The 27,157-nt window shown below is 44.5% G+C and overlaps 1 protein-coding gene across 1 annotated transcript in view; it reads left to right on the plus strand.

The window, feature by feature from the left end:
- The first annotated feature begins 1,097 nt into the window (after positions 1 to 1,097).
- The window catches only part of FBXO2 (F-box protein 2), a 323,859-nt gene continuing 297,799 nt past the window's right edge, over positions 1,098 to 27,157 (plus strand). The window contains exon 1 of the mRNA XM_069609926.1: positions 1,098 to 2,617. Within this exon, the coding sequence (XP_069466027.1) occupies positions 2,417 to 2,617 (201 nt within the window). The 5' untranslated portion in view covers positions 1,098 to 2,416. The remainder of the gene's footprint in view (positions 2,618 to 27,157) is intronic.

Here is a 27,157-nt window from a genome sequence, read left to right on the forward strand (position 1 = left end):
CTGTGGTGCATGTGAATTTACCTCCAATTTGGGGAGGAATGTGGTGTCACGTGCCCGGACGGAAGGGTCACGTGACACGGGGAGAGGAGGAGAAATAAAGGTATCACCGGAACTGGCGGTTTCGCGCCAGTCCGGGTTTATGCAGCAGTGTTGCCAGGTCCGCTTATTATAAGCGACTTTGGGCTTGTTTTTGCCCAAAGTCGCTTATAATATTTGGAGGTCGCTTGTCGCGGTTTTCGTCCGCTTGTTGGACCGTCTGCGCGTGTAATTGGGCTTGTTTATATTGCTGTTAAGCCCATTACACGTCGCACAGAGCGTCCTGCACTGGGCTGCTGGCAGCACTTGACGGCAATTGCTGCTTTGTCTTGCTCTCGGGTGTGAACTGTATTTTGAATATGCTTAAGTGTTTGGCACTGATGGGATCGTTACTTGCCCACCAGGTGGCCCATCAATGCCAAATGCCTAAACATATGCAAAAAAAACGCACTTTAAAAGTTTTGTCATGCAGGCAGACACACTGACATGTAAAGATGTAAAGAAGGGGATTGGTTTAGTTTAGCAAGCGTCACTCTATAGCAATATTATCCTGGTGATATCCCCAGTGCTGACGCATTATCCACTAACATCCTTTATTTATTTATTTTTTAAAAACTTTTTTTTGCAAGACTGGGTTAGAGGATTATTCGAATCTATATACAACATTTTCTCAGAAAGATGTATTCAGGAAGGCCATGTTTCTTTTCAGCTTCCAATTGGCCATGTTACAATATTATATAGCGCCTTGGATTAAGGCGCTATATAAAACAATAAATACAAATATTTCAGGGCCGTATTATTTTGCAATCTGGGACTTCTAGTCACCATGCAATAAAATATTGTTGTTCTAACACACTATGTCAGTGTTCTGTCTATGTATGTTTTTCTTGTTGTGTTATGTTTCTTACTTTTGAGACCTTTCCACAACTTTCTAGGTGCACGCTTGTTTTTTCCGCTTATTTGGATGGGAGTCAGCTTGTTTTGGGCTTGTTTTTGAAGGGCATTCAGCTTATTTTTTCCTTCCGACCTGGCAACACTGTTATGCAGCCAGCCAACGAGTCGTGTGTCTTTTCTGCGCGACGCCTGCATGCTCCGCGAGTAGACCTGTGTTATTGGGGGCCGCAATCATTCTGCTGCCGCCGCCCGCTCCAGAGGCGGCCTTGCTCAACATCACACATGCTAAGTGGGGCTTCCCCACTGGACCTAGCACAAACCTCCCACCTCCCAGTTTACGGCCCCGGCCCTCCCATGGTGGGTGGGGGATAAGGGGGGGCCTGGTGTAATAGCTGCTTGCATCGCTATCCTTACCGATCGCCAGAGCCAGGTACAGCAAAAGGGACTGACAACGGGCCAACCCTTCCAGCCTCACCGCGTTTCAGTTACAGCATTTTACTGAACCAGCACGGATCAGTTACAGCATTTTACTGAACCAGCGCGGATGACAAAGGCACACAGCGGGCAATCCCCAGCGACCGCCGGTGCCAAGGGCAGCCTAAGTGGCAGCTTCTGACCCAGTCCCTCTTGCTCCATCACAGATACAGCAGCTTGCACTGAACAAGCATAGAGGGCAAATGTGATTAAAAGTCGTATTGACGGTGCTGTTTTCTCTGAGCACACACATTTAGAAGCAGGACGACGCGGAGCAGAACACAAGCATTTGTCGCAGGTTGGTGCACGAACTTCAATAAGGGACAAAGCACCAAATAACATTGTGGGCAGTTACGCAATCATCATATTGCAACCATAACCCCCCTCCCCCTTTTTCACCGGAGCCGGTTTACAAACGGCAAGGGCAGAAAAGCCAATAAGGGTGAATTCGTATTGTTGACAATACTAAGCAGCACGTGGCCCGGTCCCGTGCTGCTGCCACATCAAAGGGAGCGGAGGCAGTATTTCCAACCATTGCAAAAGGGTAATAAGGCATACACTGCGGTTGTGTTGTGCAAAGGCAAATAGCGCTAATAATCCAGGCGCTTTGTGGAAGCAGGACAGCACAGAGCAAACAAACATTCCAAAGGGGGTGCAGCAAGAAAACCTCACGGGAGACACCCAGGCATTACAGGAGGTTTAATCTTCGCCACACACCAGAATAAACGCACGGCTAAAGTGGGAAAGGTTGCCATTGCTCGCGGTATGTCAGCACTGCACAGGACAAAGACCAGACCAACACAGCATCCCTGTACAAGGAGCTCTGTGAACAAATATATTTAAAAAACACACTTGTGGACATAAAAGGTGTAACACTTCGGAGTGAGCTCCCCAACACAGCCAATTCTGCTTACAAGACCCAGGGCAGGAACAGGGATGACTGACCCTCTCACATTAAAGGAAAAGTTGCTCTTGGAATTGGAAAAGGAAGCCGAAGCAGTCCACGGCATGGATGTGGTCAAGAAAAAGATGGCGGAACTTGCAGCGGCCAGTGGGGAATCAGAAGCAGATGAAGCAACAGAAGGAGAGGCCAGTGAAGAAGATGATCAGACAGAACAAGAAACGCATGCAAGGAAGAAAAGGCGCCCAGATGTCCGCAGCATGCCAGACACTGCAGATGTCCACCACCGCAACAAAAGAAAAGCAAAAACAGGTACTGTGCAAAATGACTTGGGGCCACTGTTAGAACCATTTTTAAAAGGGCACAAAGAAGAGGGTGCTGGGGAAAAGAAGAATAGGCACAGGGAGGACTCTAGCAGCTCCAGCAGCAAGAGTGAAAGCTCTGACACAGGGTCTGAATCTGGGAGCGAGGACGACCAAGACCACATCAGGGCTTGGGTCGGGCCCAGTAACAATAAGGAGACACCAGGTCTCAAGACTACCAAATATGGTAGACGCACAGCAGGAAAGAATGTGAATAGGAGTGTGAAGAAGACTATTGCATGATTAATACAGGACTGGTCACGTGGTCTGACAACATGGCGGTGGTACATGTGCTAAACATGCCAAGCGGGAACAATACCCCATATTGTTGGAATTATGAAAAAGTCTTGTGCAGTTGGGGAGAAAAATGAAGGTTCAGACACCAATGGAGCCCATGTGGTGGAGAACACAGCAGTGGCAAATGCACCAATACTCCCTCCGCCAGGCCAGGACCCAATGTCACAGAGGGAAAAACACTCACTAGCTGGGGGCCTCTCCATTGAATGTAGATAAACTGATGATAATGTTGCAAGATTACCCTGATGTAGCAGCAAAAACCTTTTTGGGGCAAGGCTTTCAGGAGGGATTTCGAATCCCATTTCATGGACATGGATCCCAGCACATTCCCAATCATTTGAAATCTGCCTCTTCCCTACCTACAGTAATTAGGGGAAAAATAGTAAAAGAACTAGTCTTGGGCAGGATAGAGGGACCATTTGATAGTCCTCCCTTTATGCTCCCCACTTGGACTAATGCCCAAGAAAGAGAAAGCTGACTTTAGAATGATCCACCACATGTCCTATCCTCCAGGGAGCTCTTTTAATGACGACATCCCCGCCACAGAGACAGCAGTTTCCTACAGCAGCTTTCAGGAGTCTGTTGATTTAGTGAGGTTATCAGGGCGGAATGCACTCATGGCCAAAGCCGACATCCAGTCAGCATTCAGGCTCTTGCCGGTCCATGAGAGTGCATACCAGTGGCTTTGTTTTCACTTTGAAAAAAAAAATATTTTGACAAATGCCTCCCCATGGGTTGCGCCATTGCATGTGCATACTTTCAGCAATTAAGTTCCTTTCTGCAATGGACCCTGGAAAAGGCCATGCCTGGGGTGAGAGTAGTTCACTGTTTGGATGATTTTTTCTTTACAGGTCCAGAAGGGTCCACATTGTGCATCTCTGCTATTAACAAATTTAGTGAAATCATGGCTGTATTTGGTGTCCCACTCGCAGAAGAGAAAACAGTAGGCCCAACACAGACCCTCTCATTCTTAGGGATTGAAATTGACTCCACTAAGGGGGAATACAGTATACCCAAAGAGAAAGTAGTTGACTTATTAGGGTCAATCAAAAGAATTGCATGAAAAAAACAAAGCAACTCTTAAAGAAATACAGTCATTAGCGGGGAAGTTCAATTTTGCAGCTAGAATTATGCCGCAAGGCTGAGTGTTTCACAGAAACCTTGAAATGAGAATGAGAGGGGCAATTAAAAAGCATCACCACATAAGACTGGGCAAAGAGATACAAAAAGACTTAACTGTATGGGAAACATTCCTTAATAACTTAATGGGAAAGTTATATGGCGCAAGCCTGTAAATGACACTGCCAAATGGGCCTTGTTCACGGACGCTGCTGGGGGCAAGGGTTTTGGTATATGTTTTGACAATAAATGATGCGCAGGCCACTGCCCCCCCAGCTGGCATGAACGAGGTTTGTCCAAAAACATGATTTTGCTGGAAATATTTCCCATATGGATGGCACTTTACATATGGGGGGACGTTATGATTAATACAGGACTGGTCACGTGGTCTGGCAACATGGCGGTGGTACATGTGCTAATCAAAGGTGCAACATCTTGCACACTGGTGCTAAAAACATTAAGAGAAATAACAAGACTTAGCCTATATTGCAACATTGTTATCATTGCGCTGCACATTGCCGGTAAGGAAAATAAGGCCGCTGACGCACTGTCCCGTTTTCAGTTCCATACTTTCAGGGCACTAATTCCTCAAGCAGAGGAAAGGATGACAGCTGTACCAGAAGAAGTGTGGGCAATCTTGGGATAAAACAATGCCAGCCACAACATACCAGTAAGAGAGGACTCCCAAGGAAAAACCCTGCTCACAACCACTCCCAAGTAAAAGGCACGGCGGGAAACAAATCACTGCATCATTCACCAACAGATGAGCACAGGGGGGTCTTGGGGGACCTGGCAAAGAATACCCTTGCCCAGAAAACGGCAAAGCTGTACAGTAAATGCCTCACATAACCAAAATCACCGACATCAAAGAAAGCCACGTCAATGATTTCATGGAATGGGCCTTCAGATATAAGAAAAAAAGGCATGAGCATCCTCCCATCTGGCAGCAGTGGCATATTACACCAAACTGGCGGGGGGGGACTGACCCCACGCACAGTGCATTGACATGATATGCTTTGAAAGGGTGGGCCAAATTAGAGGGGGTAAAAAGAGACACAAGGCGCCCTCTTAACTTTGCTGAATTAAAAAGCCTAATAGACAGCTTACAGAAGGTATGTAACAATTCCCATGAAACAGCCCTATTTAGGGCAGCTTTTACACTTAATGACTTTGGGGCTTTTAGAATTAGCGAAATTGCATCCAAAAATACAAGTTCAGAGAAGGGCCTGGATGTATCTGACATCAACCTAGGCAAAGAGACAATGGCAATAAAGCTCAACAGATCTAAAACTGACCAGATGGGTAAAGGAAGAATTATCAATCTGCATTGCATAAAAGAGGCTGAGTACTGCCCCATTTGCAACACCAGAGCCTTCCTTGGTAAACGACTAGGGTTGGCTGGCAAACTTTTGACACACAAAAATGGCTCCGCCTTTAGCAGATTCCAGTTAAGGTATGTGCTTAAAAAAGCCATAAAGGCAGTGGGAGGGGACCCACCTGAGTTTGGGTTCCACTCCTTCAGGATCGGTACAGCAACAGCTGCATGGATGGGGGGATTACAGGAGAAAGCAATCAAAGGGATTGGGGGATGGAGCCTGGGGTATAAAAAAAATACATTAGGAAATACCTAATTGAAGCCCCCCCCCGTCCTCCCCTCCTCTTTTCTCACTCTCTCTCCACACAGGGGGACCTCCAATAAAAACTGCATGGGTTGTGGGCCACTCATTTTTCACAAGGGCCAGCAGATGACTCAAGGATCCTCAGGAAGGCCTGCATTTTCAAAATACAGTAACTTACTGGTGGGGCAAGCCCGGCATGCATGACAAGCTTGCCAGTCTACCAGGAGTTAGCGCGCCACCCCCTGACTTCCTGATGGAGAGAGAATCGGAAGCGGCTGTGATTTGAGAGCGTACGTGTTTCACAGTGCGGCTTGACTCTTGTTTCATTTGAGGCTGTGAAGCTGTGAGGTGCTTTTCTCTAAGCTGCCCATGAGGAAGGAGGAGGAGGAAGTGAAGTGGGGAAAGAAGCCGTATCGTGTTTGCTGTGTCCATCTCGTATATCGTGTCCACACTATACCCGCATTTTATTTCGAGTCGATCCGAGCGGAGCTGTCGATCGTGGCACAGGCGGCATGGACAGTAAGTGGCAGGGAGCGAGTGAGCAGCCCCTCCTCCCCAGTTAGTTCCTCGTGTGTGCTCGTGTTTTCCCGAGCTCTTGAGCCCCATAAAATCCCCATAAATTCCTTTTCCTGGGTTGGGGTATGGTGCAGGCATTCGGGGGATCTCTGTTTCCTGCTTGAGATTGCAGTGGTAGCTGTTGCTCCACGAGACAGTGGCGAAGTGGGGAAAGCACTAAGGACGTATACTCTCTGGGAGTCAAGACCCGCTAAACCGGCCGCAGAGATTTGAAAGCGGCTGGAGAGTGTTTGTGAGGGAGGCACGGTTTTCAACCCCCCGCTAATCCCTGCTGATCTGTGTTTTAAGCGGGAGTCCCTTGTCCCCACGATAAGTGTACACTGTACTAGTGCAAGTAAGTGTTTTCTTGTGCTATACTAGCAGACTATAAAACACTGGTTAAGGTGTAGGGGCTGTTTCCTTTGATTGAATTGGGTGTGAGGGCCCGGAAGTTAATGGGAACAACTCTCTCCTATTCCTGTTAGTGGACACTTGGTCACTGGGAAGAACATAAGAACAATGTACAATCTGAGAAGTGGACTGATGGGGGGGGAAAGCGGGTCTTCAGGAATCCTGTCAGTCTGTAGAGGGGGAGCCCTATTGAATAGGCCTGGAAGGCCTTCAGCCCGGCCCTGTAAAACAGTGGGTGGATTTCTTGCCTTGCCAAAGAGTATCTTCCTGTTGGATGACCAACTTCCAACCACTCAGGACTTAGCATCATAAGCCAAAATGAAGGCTTGCCCTCATTACAATCTACTCCGAGGAATTTAATTCTAAAGGAGCGATTGATGTCGGAGCTAACCTATACGGTGACTGCCACTACCATGAAAAACAGAATTAAGATCACTTCCCAATCAGCTCTGAGGACTTGACAATGAATGTTGGGCCTCTGCCCCTGGAAGAACTTTTGGCTAGCTCTATACAAACTTTGGAAAATAATCCTGTGAGCCCACAATTGGGTTTGGACTGTGTCGTGACTAATGGGGATGTCATGAAGACCCCACAAAGGGAACTATTGTTTGAGCTAAATTAGGTCCCGGAAGTCTGGTCCCTCTTGGAGGAGGAAGCAATCAGCGCACCCCTTACAGAGGGGGGAGTAGGAGTTGGGGTAGAAGACCACATATCCCCTACAAGAATGGGAGCAATTTAGGACCACCGACAATTGTGACCTTGAATTTTATCGTAGGATCAATGGTGAAAGTCTCCAAAAATATCAAAAGGGAAGTTGACCAACATTCAGGAATATTGGTAGAGTTAACAAAAGATATGGATTCAGTGGATTCAAATTTAGTGGCATTAAAACGGCTAGTAATGAGGATAAGACAACATCTGTGGAGACCTTAAAATTGATTCAGGAGGTGCAAGCACAAACATTAGATTTGCTTATCTCTCAAGGTTCTGAGCTAAAGAATGATCTTATTAAGATAAATGAGAAGTTGGATACAGGTTTCCTAAAATATGGCTGTAAGAGTCCTCAAATTATGGCAGACTTAGCTCGAGAAGAGTCGTTGTGGGAGGATATGCCATTATCGGCATCTGTCATGGAGGAATTTATGAGATTAGCTCATCTGGCGGAGAATGAATTATCACAGGATCTGGATATCCAAATTATAGGTGAGCAGTCGCCAATAAAGGATCCTTGTAATAATAAGAAAGTGAATGGTAAAACCAAAAAAAAGAGAAAGAGGCAAGATGAAGAGCTAAAAACAGGACAGAAAGTTAATCCAACTGGGAATAAACTGGCATCAAGTCATCAGCAAGGCTCAAGTAAGCAGTTTCTAAAAAAGTTTTAAAAAGTAAACACGGAACAAATAGAAAAGGGTACTCGGAAAAGCCCTAAAGCAGGCTCAATAAAAGCTAAAAAACAACTACTTGTGAAAGAGGAGACAAGAAAACTGAGGAGGAATCTATCTCGGAGATTATTAAACTGACAATGAGTAGCCAAACAGATCATTTGGTGCAGCCAAAAAAAATTGCTCTGATTTTTTTACGTGCAAAGTTACAGTCTCAACCAAAACTGCCACCTATAAAAATGGCACCAATTTTCTTGAGGAAGAATAACCACACCACGGATAAAAGCAAGATTTGGACTGATGAATTGGTTTTGGGTAGCCTCCAAGATGAGGTTTATGATTAATCAGGATCAACTAACAAGTCGACAGATGGAGGCCCAATAGTCGAAAATTGGAGTCAGAGTATTAGTCATCAGAAAATGGCTCCTACTTCCAAAATACCAATTTCTGTCCCCAAGGCGAGTAAGAATGTGTCCAATAACATGACCAGTCTTACCATCTTTCTTAGTAAAATGAATCCTAGTAAGCACAAGAACCCCATAAATCGTCCTGTAATCCTGAATGAAATGAAAAATATGAATTTATTAAGATACTTGACGTCGGGGGACATTGATCGGGTGAGTTTTCCAGCATACCCGGACTTGTCTTTTACTGAGGTTAGGATGTACTCAAGACTGGCGTTGGAAACGATGTTGGATTCAAACGAAGAATGGCAGAAAATAGGTCTTTAATATCAAGAACGCCACCTATAGATATTGACAAAGCCCTGAGCTCGTCTCTAGGGCTTGAACAGCAAAAGGCGCGAAAGGGAGCTGTTTCTGATGGAGTGCCCCCAAATTTGTGGGACATGGTCCCTGATATCATTGCACAAGTAATTCAGAAAATAAGTCTGCCGGAAAAGAAGCTCTAGCAAATCAGGAACTAAGATGTCTTTCCTGGAATACGAGGGGCTACAATTTCTTCTCTAGGGATATTCAAAGACAATTTATTTTTCATAATATTGACTTGGTCTCATTTCAAGAAACATAGTTGATGGAGATACTGAACATTGAGGGCTTCTCTGTATTTCAACAAGTAGCTAAGCATCAAGGGTGTTGTCGACCTAGTGGTGGGTTATTGCTGGCCTATAGGAAAAATGCTTTTCATGATTGCTCAATGATCTCAAATACAATACAAGGTCTGTTGGTAGTTAGAGTGCAAGTGTGTGAAGAGGGGGCTATTACATCGTGGGTGGTGATCACTCTGTACTGGAATTCATCGGTTTGTGTATTGGACATGTTTTTACAATCGCTGTCGGATCTGTGGTGGTAATTTTATGTCAATTTCCTACAGATGATTTGTTAATACTGGGTGATTTTAATTAACAGTGTATTAATACAAATTGCCCATCCCTTCCCCCTAAGGAGAAAACAAAAAATGGTCAGATATGGGTTAAGTGTATGGCCGAGTGGAATTTAACACTGCTTAATGACAACGTAAAAAATTATATTCCAGGTGCTCCAACTTGGTGGAGAAGGTCTGCCTTCTCAACGATTGATTATGTTTTTGCATCTGCTAATATTTTTGAAAAATGTTTGTCCTTGAATTTAGTCAAACCAAGGATAGTAATCATGTTATGTTGGATTTTGTTTTAAAAAGGGAAACTGCTGTTAGAGGCTTACAATATTCTCAATGGATGGAGGTGAATACAGCAGGGAATAGAGTGGTGAAGTTCAAACAGGGGGGACAGACCCTTACACGGAATTTGGAAAAAGCAATTGATATATTGCTGAATTGTCAGTTGAGGAGTCACTGTAATCCAGCAAACTATATTCATTTTCTGTGGGGTTAGGATGCCCCCGTATTTGGAAATAAGAAGCCCACTAAAGCAATTTCTTTGATAATGAAATTCATGAAAAAAAGAAAATAATGAGAGCAGAAAAATACAAAATTAAGAAGTCGACAAGGGACAGGAGGATATCTGCTACCTATCGGAAGAGGATAGGTAATGCATATAAAAATTGGGTTAGATCACATATATTTATGGTGTTGCATAAGGACGGGGATGAAATGCTTAGAGTGGTTTCGATGCAAAACTCTAGAAACTTTTGGTTGCTTGCTAATGCAGGATTGAACCGCAGTGATTTAATGTAAACCTCCTGTATTGACGAAAAAGTCTGGTTTGAATACTTCTCTAAAATCTATGCCCATGATAAAGCGACAGACCTGTATTCCAAGACAGTGTCCAAGTGGTTGTTGGATTTTGGAGTGGATGGTATCACAGACTTAATTATTAAATCTTCCAACTCAAGAGCCCAAGGGCCGAATGGCCTTTTAAATTCTGTTTTGAAGAAAAATCCCTTGAACTGGGCGGTTTTGTTTAAAATCTTGTTTGAAAATATCTTGGAATGTCAATTGATTCCTGAATCATGGAGGAAGGCAATTATTATTCCAATGTATAAAAAGGGTGACCGTCTGTTGCCAACTAACTATCGCCCAATATCCCTCCTAGATGAGTATGGTAAAATCTTTTGTGGCCTACTGCTAGGAGAATTGGATGTTTGGGCTGCAGCTATGGGTATCTTACCGAAAGAACAGACGGGCTTTAGAAAAGGCACATCCACAATATTAAACATCTTGGCCTTGGCGTGTATTTCTTCTGTTACAAGGGTAAAGGGTGGCACAGCCCTCTTCTGTGTCTGGGTCGATCTCTCGAGGGCCTTTGATACCATAAATAGTAGTAAATGATGGCTTAAATTAACACATTGGGGCCTTCCAGATCGCATATTGAATATTTTGATTAATCTATATCAAGATTTGACCCTGAGAGTTAGGCGATCAAAATCAGGACAGTTATCGAGAACTATTCCTACTGACAGGGGTGATCAACAAGGAAGTCTGCTGGCCCCGTTTCTTTTTATTTTATTCATGGCAGATTTATGTGAATGGTTGGCTGGGAAAGGTCTGGTGACTCCAAAATTTGGAAATGGTATATAAACTGGTTGCCGTATGCCGACGATATTGTGGTAATGGACCACTCTCAAGTCGGCCTACAGTGACTGTTGAATGTCCTAGCTGAAAATGCATTTCTGAACGATCTGATTATTAATCCGGATAAATCCAATATCGTGATGTTTAAACATCCTAAGAAATTCACCAAATTCTATCCATGGTCTCTAAATAACTCGACCATCCCTGTTAGTAAAGAAGTGACTTATGTGGGCGCCCAGATTATGGCCTATCCGACACATACTAATTTCCTGGCAAATATGGAGATCAGACTAAGAAAGCTGTAAACTCAAATGGCGAGATTATACCATAAATACTGCCGATTTTCATTACTACCCTTGGGAAAATATTATGTGGGGAAGGTAGTTCCCTCATTAACATATGGTCTGGAAGGGAATTGTCAGGCTTTTGATGCAAATTGGGATACATTGGAAGGCAAAATTTGGAAAAAGGTTTGGCTCTCCCGACTGCAGTTCCAATTGCATGTGTTCGGTTTGAACTAGGTCTTGGTTCAGTGTTGTCAACTCTGGAATGGAAATGGCTCAGTCAGTATAGGTTGATCTTGGTGCCACCTAAGAATTCGCTATATAAAGACGCTGCATATCTTTTGAAACACAACAATAATCTGTTTCTAAAATCACTATTCTTGAAGTGTAAAGAAATATTAGATTTGTCGGATAGCTCTATTGAAATTCTAATTCAGAATCCACTGAAAGTTAAAGAATCTCTTAAAAGAACGGACTGGATGAGAACAATTACAAAGATGAGAGAGGCTAAACTATCATCCTCTTGGTCAGAATATGATAAACCAAGGGGCTTGCTTCCGGCATACCGAAATAAGTATGTAAATCCGACTAATACATGCAATCTAGGTGAAGAAGGGGTGAATGTTATGCTCACCTGGTCTCTGCGGAGGCGTTGGGGTAAAGTCGCAGCCCTTCCTGTACTTGAATCACCCCCTTCAGGCCTCTCCCTCAGTAGAAAAGCTGTGAGCAGTGGTACGTGGTGATACTGCTCCTGCGTGGAGATAAGTGTGTGAGTGCGCCAGTCTGTGATTGCTGTACATCTTGAACCCTTCACCTCAAAGTATGGTTTCTGTGAGCATACGCCGGCCCATAAAGCTCACCTGTGAATTATGGAAGATAAGCTTGCCGTCCTGCTACTTCTGGCAGGGGCGCGTCGAATGGGATCTAGTTCCTTCACTGATGCCTGATAAGGATTAGTCCAGTCCAGCTGCGACTATGCTTCTCCTTAAGTCTTTCTTGAGCTCTTGTGATGCTGTTCGTTCCGTTTAATGTCTTTATTTGTTGCTCCTATTTATGCCCGCAATAATGTCTCTCTTCTGTTTTCTTCCCTTAGATGGAAATGCAACCTCAATGCAGCTCTGCGACGCGAGACGCGGCTGGATGGAAGATGGATGCTACCACAATGTTCGACAGCAGGTAATTGATGGTTTAAGGAAAAGCGCGAAGTATGGCGAAGCGCAACCTTAAACTGACTGTTTTTTCGATGTCTGCTGTCGACGATGGACCGTGTCGTGCTGCGGTGCCAAGATGAAGATTTCAGCGTTCCGGAAAGTGTAAAGATGAATACTTGTTTCGCCGAAGAAATGTATAGCAGCTTCCCCCAGTTGGTAAGTATGCTGGCAGGAAGCAGGATGTCCAGGAAGAAGGATCTTCAAAGGTAAGTCTGACCTCAGGCGACAGTGAGCGTTATGCTGCTTGCAAGTGCAGAATAATGCGAAGCATCTGTCGTGAGGATCGGGGCACCTTATATAGCTGAGATCGTGGGCACGCCCATTAGGGCCAGCTTACCAGCCACACCCTACCACTCCTAGAGAGTCAGCATGTGCAAAGGCAATCCATTAGCAGCCACACCCAAGAATAAACTTGGGGCTGCTTAATGGATAGAATGTTCATGGTTAATGCATCTGAAGTGCTATGTTCATAATAAAAGCTTTTTGGTGTTAAATGGATGTTAAATGGATGTTTTTGTTTACTTTTGTTCATGAGCCTGGCGCCAAAGGCACCAGGACAGTGTCCACCCAGGTCTCCTGTGCATGCAACCTCTGCATGCCTGTGACCCTGACTTCATGACCATGACAGTGAAACAGTCAATCGTCCATCTGCTTTCAGAATGCACAGGGATGTGGCGGATCAGATACAAAAGGTTACAAAGATTTGTCCATGATCCTAGAATGCTAAACTCAAAGATGTTTTGGTAGAGAATGAGTCAGGGAGAGGAAACTTTTCTAACGGCAGAAGTGATAAACTTACTAAAAGATTTACAAGTACTTGCTGCTATGATTTAGATACATTAATCATGTTGTAAATATAATTGATTTTAAGAGGATGTATTTCCTTCTGTTTTCAAGGTTTTATTTAGAAATTGAAATGTTTTGTTGTGTGAGATGTATTTCTTTTATGGTGTAAACTGTTTTTTTTATGTTTTACGTTTATTAATGTTTTGTGTAAAAAGTAAAAAATGATTTACTATGATTCACAATAAAATAAAAAAAAAAAAAAGATAATGGTCCAGTTAGGAAGAAAACCGCTACTGACAGAAATGTGCTCCTCACTCAGAACCATTGCACACTGTTGGAGACAAATGGAGCTCATGTTGTCGGAAATCATTCCGCGCCAACACTGGCAGGGTGCTGAGTCCAATAAAAATATAGACATTTCAAGGCGTAAATTAAACAAAGCATTGTCCAACTTCTACACATTTTCAGGACTCAAGTTCACAGGATCACATTGCATAATAAAGCCCTATTTATCGGTGACGGGGTACACCTCTCCATAGAAGGCATGGACATTTTTACAAGGGACATTTTTTGGACATTGGCAGAGAGGGGTTGTACATAATCTTCCATTTTGGGGGGACCTGAGGGGCTGCCATGCTGCACCCTTTCAGGGTGATGGCAGGGATCAGCCTCAAATTGGCCCTATCTGGGAGTAGGGTCTCCGCTCACCTGATCCCTTGTTCCCAAAAATATTTGTGTTGTGTTTCTCATCATGTTTTATTGGTTGGTTTTCTTTGCAGCATAGCTCATGATACAATAAAGCTTGTGGACAATGTTTTTCCACCTTATCTTCTTGCCAGGCCTCATCTTTATGGTACTGTCATTAATGTTTGCTGTTACACCTTTGCACCCTTCCCCGCACTAAAACACTTCCAGGCATATGTAGTTGCACCTCCCACCCGCCACCAGTGCAAGAGGGAGGCATACGACAGAGGGGGGCACTTTAGTGGGGGTTTCTGGCCAGAAGGTTTTTAAGAAATGCACGCTTGGTGGATGGAGTTTCTTTGGTTTTACAGGGAGCTTTTTCTGCTACAACCCACTAATGGGTGTTTTATTTGTCTGTCTCTGTTTCGTCTCTTTTTTGATATAGAGGCTGCTAATGGCGGTGACCGGCCTCTGTAAGAATAGGAGACACTATGCTGTGGTGTGTCCGCTTCTCTCACGCGTCAAAAGGACCAGTGGTTATTGGGACAGATATTGAGGCAGGGGAGGCTATGTGCACTCTTGGGGCTACTCTTTCTTCAGGGAGAACACAACAGCTCAGTTGCTAGAGAATGGGAAGCCCCTCATTTGCTTGAAAATACTCCAACTGAAAATGCTAAGCTGTCCATTGGGAAAGAATAAGTCAATGCTATGTAACATAAAGGATCACATGGATAAGAAGAATATGTAAAGCACTGTTTAGATTATGCAAGACTGTTAAAGAAGAAAACAGATACTTGATCCCAGACGGAGGATAAGGATATCAGCATTAAGGAACATGAAGCATTTCATCCTCTTCTTTCTTGGTCGACTCTTCTTTAGCCTCTTCCACATGGCCCCTCAGACTCTGGGAGGAAGGGGAGGCAGAGGGCATGTACTTGTATAGGGGTTGGGGGAGACAGTGTTGGCCCAAGTTTGGGCCTCAGAGCCTGTGTTTTTTTTAGGATGCTTTGAACACTAAATCAAACAACATACCCCCACCCCCCACCCTCAAATGGGCTCTCCAGTTAGTTTCTGGCTTTAAAAATATCCTTCTTGAATGTAAGGACCCAGACCTCTTTTTCACACCCTTCTTTATGTCCAAGGTATTTCCATTGAAGGGTATGAAGGGCTTTCTCTCATGATGTTCTGGTCAGCCGGATGGGACTGTCCGCTATTGCGGCAGAACAGTCGGCAGTGAGAGATAGGACAAATGCAGCTCTGAAGAAAGCTCACCTGGATGTGGTATATGGATCCTATAGCTGAAACAGTTTGGGACGCTTCAAGGAGTTGCATAAAGCCATAGAGGATTGGTAGGACTGTGCCCCTATTCTGGCGAATAAGCAAGAGCAGGTTGAACGTATCTGTTCAAACTTGAAATCTCGAGAGGATAGTTACTTTTCTCCCAATTCTAAATATCTCAAAGGAGGATAGAACCAAATATTTAGCTTGACCTAACTAGTAGCGGAATTGGTCTGTAATTAATAGGTTCTGATCTGTCTTCCTTTTTGTGGATAGGAACCACTATAGCCGAGTGCCATGATAGCGCCATATACTCCTGAAAGTTTTGAAATACGGTTTCCAATGTGCTCGACCACAGTTCAATTTTAAAATACATTGCAGGATTTTGTCTGGACCAGCTGCTCTAGTATTTTTCATTAGAGTAACTTCAAATTCAATTTCTTCCACTTAAATGTGTCCCTCCCAAGCATTAAGTGCTTCCCAATCTGCTTTATTAAAGGCCACATCTTCTGTGGCACTTGCACAGGATTGCAGTGTCCCACCCAAGCATTAAGTGCTTCCCAATCTGCTTTATTTAAGGCCACGTCTTCTGTGGCACTTGCACAGGTTTGGCGTGTCCCTCCCAAGCATTAAGTGCTTCCCAATCTGCTTTATTAAAGGCCACATCTTCTGTGGCACTTGCACAGGATTGCAGTGTCCCACCCAAGCATTAAGTGCTTCCCAATCTGCTTTATTTAAGGCCACGTCTTCTGTGGCACTTGCACAGGTTTGGCGTGTCCCTCCCAAGCATTAAGTGCTTCCCAATCTGCTTTATTTAAGGCCACGTCTTCTGTGGCACTTGCACAGGTTTGGCTCAAATGTACAATCAATGTATCTTCCCCTAGACCGTCCCTAAATTGTCACTTTTCTGCCCTTTGTGTCGTTGGTTAAGGATCTCCGAGAATTTTGCTGAGTTTTTGCCTGCCATCAGCCTCTATATCTTCTGTTTATATTCAAATTGGAGGTGGACATGGAGGGACTTAATCCAATTCTTATACTGCCGTTTTATTGTTTTATTTCCTTCCCCATGGCTTACATGATCATCTCTGAAAAGCCTTGCTATTAATCTCAGATTTGCCTGTTTTTCTGTCCTGCCCCCAACCCCCAACATCCTGTCATAGGCATGTTTCTTCATTGTATCATCAATAAAAGTGCCAATTTTAGAGTTTACATTAATTAAACTTTCTAAAGTTTTACCCACCAATTTAAGCGTTAGTAATCTCTTCAAAATGCTGGGTCCACAATCTTGATATAGCATATTTAATCATTTTGCTGAACTGTGCATGAAGCCTTGACACCATTTGATTCCATGCATGTGTTTGTCACTAATGAGTTGGGTAAAACATGTATTTTGCAGTCGATCCTGCCCTCCCAGATAATTTTGCAGACGAAGCCAGTAGCTGCGGCAGCTTTTGGTGCCGAGGGGGGCAGATAATAGGGAACCAGTGGGAGGCCAGGGACGCACTGGGAATGCACTGGGCACCGGGAGGGAGGCAGGTGGGGAGAGCAGCTGCCCCCCCTCCTAGCTCCGCCACTGGATTAACTGGTTATGGTCACCCAATAACAAGAAAGTTGCAGAGAAAGAGGAATGAAGTTCAAAGAGTGATCTTGATACACAAATACAATCTATTTGGGAGTCCAAATGACCCCTGCGCCATTTAGCTCTTTTAGGATTCTCTACAGACGCTTTCATTTTTAAAGCTTACTCACTGTCAATCCTCATTACTCCTAGTCCTACTCTTCCTCATCACAGTACTGACAACCTTCCCTGCCCTTCCTCGGTGTGGAAGGTCCCATGATCCGGCTTTCAAAAAATGTAACACTGTGCTGTAGGTAAGTAGGAAGTTATGTACCTTCAGAGAAAAAAGATGGGGGCCTTGTGACGAATCAACCTCTAGTACACCAGAAGGGATCCAAACAGATTGGAATACAAGTAAATCATAAGACCTCCTTGTCCAATTTTGGTAACGTGGACAGAACAGCAGGCTTATCTCGTCAAGGTCGTGAATTTTTGGTTAGTTGCAACACAACGAAAATACAATTATTACCGAATGCGAGGTTGTATACAAATGTCTACTTTATTATTACTGCAACAGACAGTTCTAGCACACTACAATTACAACCCACACTGTAAACAGACAGTTATAGCACACTACAATTACAACCCACATTGTAAAGAAATGCAGAGGACAGACAGTTTCAAAAAGGAAAGGGATGCACTCTAGATACTAACAGGAGGGTAGTTGGTAAAGCAATCAGTCTTACTGTTCTAGGTTATTTGGTTTCAACACCAAAGAGGCAAAGGGTCGTAACCGCCTCTAGGAACCTTCAGAGAAGGACCAGGGAGGGCAGAACCACAATCCACCTGGTGCTGAAGAAGTTCTTGGTGCTCGACAGCATCAAGGAGGTTCCAGGGTGCTTTGCATACCGTGAGACAGAGTTGGTGGCGGGAGACAGCTGCAGGTACCAGGCGGCAGGCAGTTCAGCAAGCAAGGCTGGACGGATGTCTGCAGGTTGTTTTGCGCAGCGGCACAGGGCCAAGAATCACTCTCTCTTTGCTGGAATGCTGGTCGAGGCATCTCGGACGGCTCTGGTGACTGCGGCGTGACAACAGTCAGTGGTGCAGCTGGATGCTGTTCGAGGTCTGGACTGTCTTGAAATTGTCCTTAAAAAGATGGACGCTGGATGATGCTTGTGTGGCACTCCTCCTAGCTTCTTCGCAGGACTCATGTCCTATTAAGGCGAACGGGCCAAAGCTCAGGAGGGTGTTAGCAGGCAACAGCCTTGTCCTTTGTCCAGAGACTCTCTGATACTTCCCACCGAGGTTGAACGTATCTGATTCGATTTATGGCAGAGTTCAGGGTTTAGCCATGGTCTGAGTATAGATCGGTAGGAGCAGCAGCAAGCCTCTCTCGTTCCTCATACAGTGGGGCAGAGGAAGGGCAAGGATGGTGGTATGCTGTTAGATCCCCTGAGGGGCAAGATGGGTCCAATAGGGTGAAAACACAAGTTCCAGTAACCAAGCCCAGGCATTTGGTCATACACCCAAATCCTTTTGCTCAGGACGGGTACAATCTTCTAGGCAGAATTACCAATCCTGGATGTAAGTGGGAGGTAGGGTTTGGCTATTTTCAAAGCCTTGGAAAATCTGACTGTTTTTGGGGCAGGGCACTAGGAGGGGAATAGGGTAGAAGAGTGTTGGCCACTCCAATGCAACCAAGCATGACCATTACTCCTATTCGAAAGAGCAGCCTCTAGAAGGATGCCTTCTCCAGGGGAATCTAGCAGAGGCTAGAAAAGAGGGAGGTTGTGTGGGTTCCTCCGGTGTTGTATCCGTTGGCCTTCTGGTACTCAAAACAGCAGGGAAATTAGATCTAAAGCCATGAATGCATATGTAAAAGGAGAGACAACTCAAATGGAAACCCTTCAGACAATCATCTTGTTGGTTGCGAAAGGGGATTGGCTTGTGTTAGAAGCCTTGCAGAATGCACATGATCATGTGCCCATCAGATCAGAGGCTCCTCAGGTCTGCAATGGGGAAGGCAGTATCGATTCCAGGTCCCCCCTTTGAACTGAGAACAGCTGTTTGGGCTTCACCAAGCTGTTGGCTCTGTTGGTTGTCCTCCTCTATCTACATGGGGATCGAATATTACCCTGCAGGGAAGACTGGTTGATTAAAGCAGCGCAGAGGGTGGAGTCCCACTCTCATCTTCTCCGGGTGTGCGAGGTGTTACAGGACTCTGGGGTTCTCATGCACCAGCTGAAATCTCATGGAGTTCCCAGAACTTGACGTTCATCAGGGATTCAATCTGCACTAAGCAGGAGTAACGTCTTCCTCTTTGAAAGAGTCACATGCCTAGAGGTTCTGGGGCAGGAATGAGCTTGTGCGATCTGTCCTAGAGGTCGGTACCGCATGACATCTTGTGTATATCCTGGTTCAATGGGCATGCCTTCTTCTGAAGCACTTGGTTCCCATCTTCTAAATCATTGGTCTCTGACCTCCTAAGGGTTCAAGGCCTTGAATCTGAGTCTCAGGAGCTTTGGGGAGGACTGAATTGGTGGTTACACATGGAGAATATGGGAATGGGCTTGGTCTGGGCGCCCCTGTCAGGTAAATTCCTACCCCAGATGTACACTGCCTGTGGTGAAAGTCACTCTCTGGCTCGAGTTCAGTTCAGTGGAAATGAACTCAGAGGGAGCTATGCCAGTCCCCAAATTGGAGGAGTCGTGTGCCATTGGCAAAGCTTCTAATGTGTTTCTTGCGAAGTTGGAGGGCAAAAAGGTGTTGGGCAGGACAGACACCTCATAAGCCATGGTATATATGGACCATTAGGGAGGGATCAGTGTCAGTGGCCCTGAACACCTTGACATGTAAAATATGCTCCTGGAAGCAAGCTCTGCTGAAATTGCTAGAGGCGGTCCGTATGAGAGGGCAATAGAGAATATCAGGATAGACAGGCTCAGCAGGGTCTTTCCCCACTCTCAATGAGATATCCCGGTCAGACAGATCCCTTGGGGGTTGGAGGGGGAATATGTTGAAGGTTCATAGCTCCTCTTGATAGACCTACTTGCTTCTCCTACCTAGCCATCAGTCACCCTGTTTGTTTTGGGTATCAGATGGAGGAGCCTAGGAATGACCTCAGGCTAGTTTATGCTCCCCCGATACCTTTGATTCCAAGGGTGGACCGGAGAGTCAGGGAGAGCAGGTTTCAATGGCATCTGGTGATTCTTAATTGGCCACGATGGGAGTTCTTCCCTCTCTTAGAACTCCAAGCTCAGGACATATGGAGGATCTGAGGTGGAGTTATCCTCTACTAGCTGGTAAACGTCCAGCTAGTATGGCCAGTCAGTATGTTGATAGTGACAGGTTGCTAGCCTTAGGCTTGTCTGCTCAGTTGGCAGAGACTATTCCCTGGTCAATTTCCCATCTTCCTTAAATGTCAATTATTGGCATTGGGGACATTTCTGGAAATGTTGTGCGAGATCCAGTGGTCCCCCTTTTCAATGCAGTATTGCAGACATGCTTCAGTTGCTCCAAGATGGTTTCATAAAGTGTTGGCAGCACCCAGGCCTAGTGAGCAGCCCTGACAGCTCTACAGGATAGCCAGGGGGCATCTTGGGAGAAGAACCTCTAGTGGGTAGATTCCTGAAGAATTGGTTTCTTGTAGATACCTCCCATTCAAGGGCTCTCCTCCAGGGAGTATGCCTCTGATATTCAGATTCTTGCGTCCCACCCTTTGAACCTATGTCTCAAATTGATATCAGGCTCCTAACATTAAATGCAGCTTTGCTCATTTCTGTTTCCCAAGTACATAGACTTGGGGGAAATGGCGGCTTGTTGTACAGAACCTCCTTTCCTTTAAATCAGGCCTAAACATTTATTGAAATGTGACCCCACATTTCTCCCAAAGGTAGTGTCCACATTTCAGTTTTCTCACAATGTGGTTCTCCCTGCTTTCTTTTAGGATCCAAAAGAAAAGGTAGAAAAAGGAGTTTCACACTCTTAAGATGTCAGAAGACCAGTCCTGTAGCATCTGGGTGAAATTGAGGTGTTCTGCAGGTCTGATTGTCTGGGGGACGTTTGAGGCCTCATTGGTAATTTTCAGCTTTTGGATCTGGGTTGTTAGCTCGTTGGCGTGTGACTATCTCACACCTATACACGTGTAGACCAATCCGCAAGGTCTCTGGCAGTGTCTTGGGGGGGATGCCCAGGGGATCTAGAAAGGAATTAATATTTTGGGGTTGGGGTACTCAATGCTATAATAGAGAGATTACCAGTGGTAAACATTGGGATAGGTTGTAGCAACATCCGTATCTTGTGTGCTCATTGGGTCCTTTTTACAAGGTACAGTTTTGGCATGCCTCAAAGGTATTGGGACGAGGAACACAGATGTGGTGGTAATGCCCTAATTACTTACTGGGATTTTTTTTCTTTTTTTATGTATTTATTGTGTTTGTCAGCTAAGCACATCTTTCCCAATTATAACAAATCTATAATGGCATCCAATACAAATCAAGAAACAAATCCTATTACAATTAAAAACCACATAATCAGACTACATTTCATTATAAGTTCCCCTCAGACTAACGGGGAGGGCACTACTCAACTTTGTGACACACCTAAAATTTCAAATATTGTTTGTATACATTTGCATAAAGTTAAGATCAATGAAATTTGGTGGCCTCCACGAAATCCATCCCACATCCATGCCACTGACTCATTTGAGTACATATGTGCACATTTTGCTAAAATACATATGTTTTAGATTCCATGTTCCAGGACATTCAATTAATGAGTGATTTAAAGTTTACAGGCTATTTACAATTTTAAAGAAACTACTAATAAGTAATTCCTTTACGACTTTTGACACAGGTCCTATTATTTCCAAAGTTGGTACCAACTTTAGTTAAAACGGAAGATGACACATACATAACTTAGATTGAAATCTTAGCAGATATTTCTTTAATGACTTCCTGTTATGTGGAATTCCCACTAAATCTCTATACAGTTTGTAATTCTGAACAGTTTCTAACATTTTATACCAACCTTCTTTGTACAGCTTTTTGTTTACACTCATGGGATTTTGCACTAATATATTAGTATTTGAATTTAGCTCTGCAAGCACAGCATTATTAAGTTGTGTTAAATTCCTCAATTGATATTCGCTCCAACAAGTTTTTTAAGTCCTCAAAGAAAGAATTGAGGGGCAGTTCCAAGCTATTTACATATAAGGGAAATGTGTTCCATGTACAAATGGCTTCCATTGATTCTAGACCCACTTCTAGTCTTGTCAAACTACTTGGAACAAAAAGGGGAACGCAGAGGACTTTTTTCCAGATAATTCCTTCTTCCCTATTAAAGATAGTTCAATTGTTTTCATTACTTAATTCAGAACCATATAATGTTGTTGGCATAATTTTCATTGAAAAGTAACTAATCATGGAATTTTATATCCATTTGAATTGAGCAATTCATGGTTTTATCTTGCTTTTCACAAGCTCTTCAAATTACTTTCTTAACCATGTATTTGTAATTAAAAAACCAAGATAAAACCATGAATTGCTCAATTCAAGCTATTCGCTGCATAAAAAACTTCAATTGCATCCCTTCCCAAATACCAAGGAAACTTTTGGAAATTCAGTTTTTTGGTGAATATTAAGACGTTAGATTCTTTTGTATTCACCATGAAACTATTGATCTTTTGGTATACCTCAAATGTATCCAGTTTATGCTGGAGCAAATAGGACATATATTTTTTTTTAAATAGCAAATAATCTGTGTAAGCTCACATGTTTAGACGCATATGAGCAGGTGGAACAGGAAATGAGTTGATCTTATTGCACAGGCCTTTAACATCCGAGAGGTACAAGTTAAAGGGGGTAGGAGCAAGCACACATGCCTGACACAAACCTCTGTCTGTTTTTATTGGTTTAGCCAAAGCAGCATCAGATGTCAACCGAATCTGGATGTTAGTGTCTACGTGTAAAAGCATAATTGTTTTAAGCTCTCAGGGATGTGTAACCTTTTAAATTTGTACAAAAGCAATTCTCTGTTGATGTGGTCAAAGGAATTTGATAGGTCAATACTTGCCACATAAAATCACCTTTGGTTTTATTGCAACATACTAAATATTTCAATAAGTTTAAGATTAATCCATTTACAATTGTACCCAAATTCCATCTAAAACACATTTGAAATCTCGAGAGGATAGTTACTTTTCTCCCAATTCTAAATATCTCAAAGTAGGATAGAACCAAATATTTAGCTTGACCTAACTAGTAGCGGAATTGGTCTGTAATTAGTAGGTTCTGATCTGTATCCCTTTTTGTGGATCGGAACCACTATAGCCGAGTGCCATGATAACGCCATAGACTCCAGAAAGTTTTGAAATCCGTTTTCCAATGGGGTTGACCACACTCCAGAGTTCAATTTTAAAGTACATTGCAGGATTTTGTCTGGACCAGCCGCTCTATATTTTTCATTAGATTAACTTCAAATTCAATTTCTTCCACTGAAATGTGTCCCTCCCAAACATTAAAAGCTTCCCAATCTGCTTTATTAAAGGCCACGTCTTCTGTGGCACTTGCACAGGTTTGGTGTGTCCCTCCCAAGCATTAAGTGCTTCCCAATCTGCTTTATTAAAGGCCATGTCTTCTGTGGCACTTGCACAGGTTTGGCTAAAATGTACAATCAATGTATCTTCCCCTAGACCGTCCCTAAATTGTCACTTTTCTGCCCCTTGTGTGGTTGGTTAAGGATCTCCCAGAATTTTGCTGAGTTTTTGCCTGCCATCTGCCTCTATATCTTCTGATTATATTCAAATTGGAGGTGGACATGGAGGGACTTAATCCAATTCTTATACTGCCGTTTTATTGTTTTACTTCCTTCCACATGACTTACATGATCATCTCTAAAGAGCCTTGCTATTAATCTCAGATTTGCCTGTTTTTCTGTCCTGCCCCCAACCCCCAACATCCTGTCATTGGCATGTTTCTTCATTGTATCATCAATAAACATGCCAATTTGAGAGTTTAAAGTAATGAAACTTTCTAAAGTTTTACCCACCAATTTAAGCGTTAGTAATCTCTTCAAAATGCTGGGTCCACAATCTTGATATAGCACATTTAATAATTTTGCTGAATTGTGCATCAAGCCTTGACACCATTTAATTCCATGCATGCGTTTGTCACTAATGAGTTGGGTAATACATATATTTTGCAGTCGATCCTGCCCTCCCAGATCATTTTGCAGATGAAGCCAGAAGCTGTGGCAGCTTTTGGTGCAGAGGGGGGGCAGATAATAGGGAACCAGTGGGAGGCTGGGGGCGCACTGGGAATGCACTGGGCACCGGGAGGGAGGCAAGGGGGGAGAGCAGCTGCCCCCCCCCTCCTAGCTCCATCACTGGATTAACTGGTTATGGTCACCCAATAACAAGAAAGCTGCAGAGAAAGAGGAATGAAGTTCAAAGAGTGATCTTGATACACAAATACAATCTATTTGGGAGTCCAAATGACCCCTGCGCCATTTAGCTCTTTTAGGATTCTCTACAGACGCTTTCATTTTTAAAGCTTACTCACTGGCAAACTTCAAAAAAAGTAACACTGGGCTGTAGGTAAGTAGGAAGTTATGTACCTTCAGAGAAAAATGATGGGGGCCTTGTGATGAATCAACCTCGGGGCCACCAGTGGTCCAGGGATGAATATCGGTTTCTAAGCCATCAATCAACCTCACAGCTCTAGTACACCAGAAGGGATCCGAACAGATTGGAATACAAGTAAATTATAAGACCTCCTTGTCCAATTTTGGTAACGTGGACAGAACGGCAGGCTTATCTCATCAAGGTTGTGAATTGTTGGTTAGTTGCAACACAGCAAAAATACAATTATTACCTAATGCAAGGTTGTATACAAATATCTACTTTATTATCACTACAAGAGACAGTTCTAGCACACTACAATCACAACCCACACTGTAAACAGACAGTTCTAGCACACTACAACTACAACCCACACTGTAAAGAAACGCAGAGGACAGACAGTTTCAAAAAGGAAAGGGATGCACTCCAGATACTGACAGGAGGGTAGTTGGTAAAGCAATCAGTCTTACTGTTCTAGGTTATTTGGTTTCAACACCAAAGGGGCAAAGTGTTGTAACTGTCTATAGGAGCCTTCAGAGAAGGACCAGGGAGGGCAGAACCACAATCCACTTGGTGCTGAAGAAGTTCTTGGTGCTCGACAACGTCGGGCGGTTCCAGGGCGCTTTGCATACCGTGAGACAGAGTTGGTGGCGGGAGACAGCAGCAGGTACCAGGCGGCAGGCAGTTCAGCAAGCGAGGCTGGACGGATGTCTAGGGGTTGTTTTGCGCAGCGGCACAGGGCCAAGAATCGCTCTCTCTTTGCTGGTTGCTGGATCTGGAATGCTGATCGAGGCGTCTCGGGCGGCTCTGGTGACTGCGGCGTGACAACAGTCAGCGGTGCAGCCAGATGCTGTTCGAGGACTAGACTGTCTTGAAATTTTCCTTAAAAAGATAGACGCTGGATGATGCTTGTGTGGCACTCCTCCTAGCTTCTTCGCAGGATTCATGTCCTTTTAAGGCGAACAGGCCAAAGCTCAGGAGGGTGTTAGCAGGCAACAGCCTTGTCCTTTGTCCAGAGACTCTCCGATACTTCCCACCGAGGAAGCTTGCTGTCAGAACCTAGCAGGGCACGCTGTGTGCTGGGTGGGTACCGGTTCTGGAGCTGCTGGACGGGTCCTCTGAGTCCGGTATCTCCCTCTGTTCCCTGGGAGATGTTTAGGGGAGGGATCTTGCTTCCCTCTTGGAACTCCTGGCCTTCCTTCACTGGCGGAAGGTGTAAGGTAGACTGTACCTTCAGCCCGGGTCCAAATGAGTCCTTCTTACTCCTTGCGATGTCTTCAGATTATCTGATCAGTGAGGGGCTTAGCCCTCTTTTAAAGCCAAACCGGACCCAGGGATCGGTATAGTTCAAGCCTAATTTAAGTGAGCCAATCCTGGGTTAGAATACAGGTGTTTGTGGGACTGTGTCTGCTCACCACCCTTATGCCACCCCTAGAGTTCTCAGATTTGACTGCTGGTTAACTCACCAGATATATGTGAAAGGATGGCTCTTCGTCCTGCTCTTAACGCAGACAGGGGAGCGAGTCTGTTCAGCATTGGAACCAGATACGTCATTGGTTCATATCTCCCAAGCCCAGCCCTGCTGTGGATGAATGTTCGTTCAGTTAAGTCTTTATTTTGTGAGGATTCTCCTCAGTAAGTCTTCATACCTTCTGTTTGTCTTTTACGTCCTACTTGCATCAATGCGCTGTTTTATTGTATGCGCTTATTGTCTGCTCTCTGTTCTTTTGATTGCAGGCTTGCCGAGGCGGAATGATGGAGTAAACTAATGCATGCGGCAACGAAACAGGTTTGATACCTCCGTAACGTGCTTTGCCTTCTGTGTGTCCGCAGTGTTTATCATGGCCTGTTCTATGCCTTACAGGTGTCTGCCGACTCGTGCTGATGATGCCGATTGGATGCACCACTGTAAACAGAGCCAGGTAATGTTCTTATATTCATGCAGCGTTCTTAATATATGCCTGATGCTGTTCTGTTGAGCTGTGCTCACTGTTTTTTTTCTTTTGCAGGTGTCTGCCGCAGTCGCGTAGCTGAAGCGGAGCAAATCCTGAAGCTGTGCCGGGGTCGATGAAGCTGCGATAACAGGAGCTGGATGTTGGTCATCTGAATGAAGTCGCGTGGGTATTCCTGCAACTGCGGTCCATCCGAGGCTGGAGCGGAACAGGTAAGAGTTGCACGGAGTCTTCGGGGAGGTATTTTCAAGAGCTGTGCCGGTGAACATGACGCTGCTACAAGCAGAGTAACGCGAAGCAGGGACTGCATGCCTGGGTGTTGTTTATATAGAATCCACACCCAGCCACACCCAAAAGGCAGGACTACAGCCTTGTGTTCTGTCTTGGGCTATTCCTCCTTCATGTTGGAGGAAAACAGGAAGTGCTGGAGGCTAGACACCCAAAGTGTGATGTACATGATGCCAGATGCGCCAAGCCTGGGCCTAACCCATCTTTATCTGACCTCTGACCCAGTGGCTTTTCTGGAGAGTATGTGTCCCTCGGGGATACCCCGAGCTATGTGTATAAGTGGATGTGTGGGATGGAGGCTGATGTGAAGTGGACAGCCCAGAGTCGTGACAGAGCCCTATGCAGCACTTGATCACAACATGGCCTCCTTTGAAGTAGGGGGTTGCAGGCAGACTTTCATCTCCTACAATTCACATACTTCCCTGCTCTGAAAGGAGTGGTTCCAGACAGGACATTCACTGCCCTTTCATACCAAGGG

The sequence above is a fragment of the Ambystoma mexicanum genome, chromosome 8 (assembly GCF_040938575.1).
Source record: "Ambystoma mexicanum isolate Mex_15411 chromosome 8, UKY_AmexF1_1, whole genome shotgun sequence".
Classification (NCBI taxonomy): Eukaryota; Metazoa; Chordata; class Amphibia; order Caudata; family Ambystomatidae; genus Ambystoma; species Ambystoma mexicanum.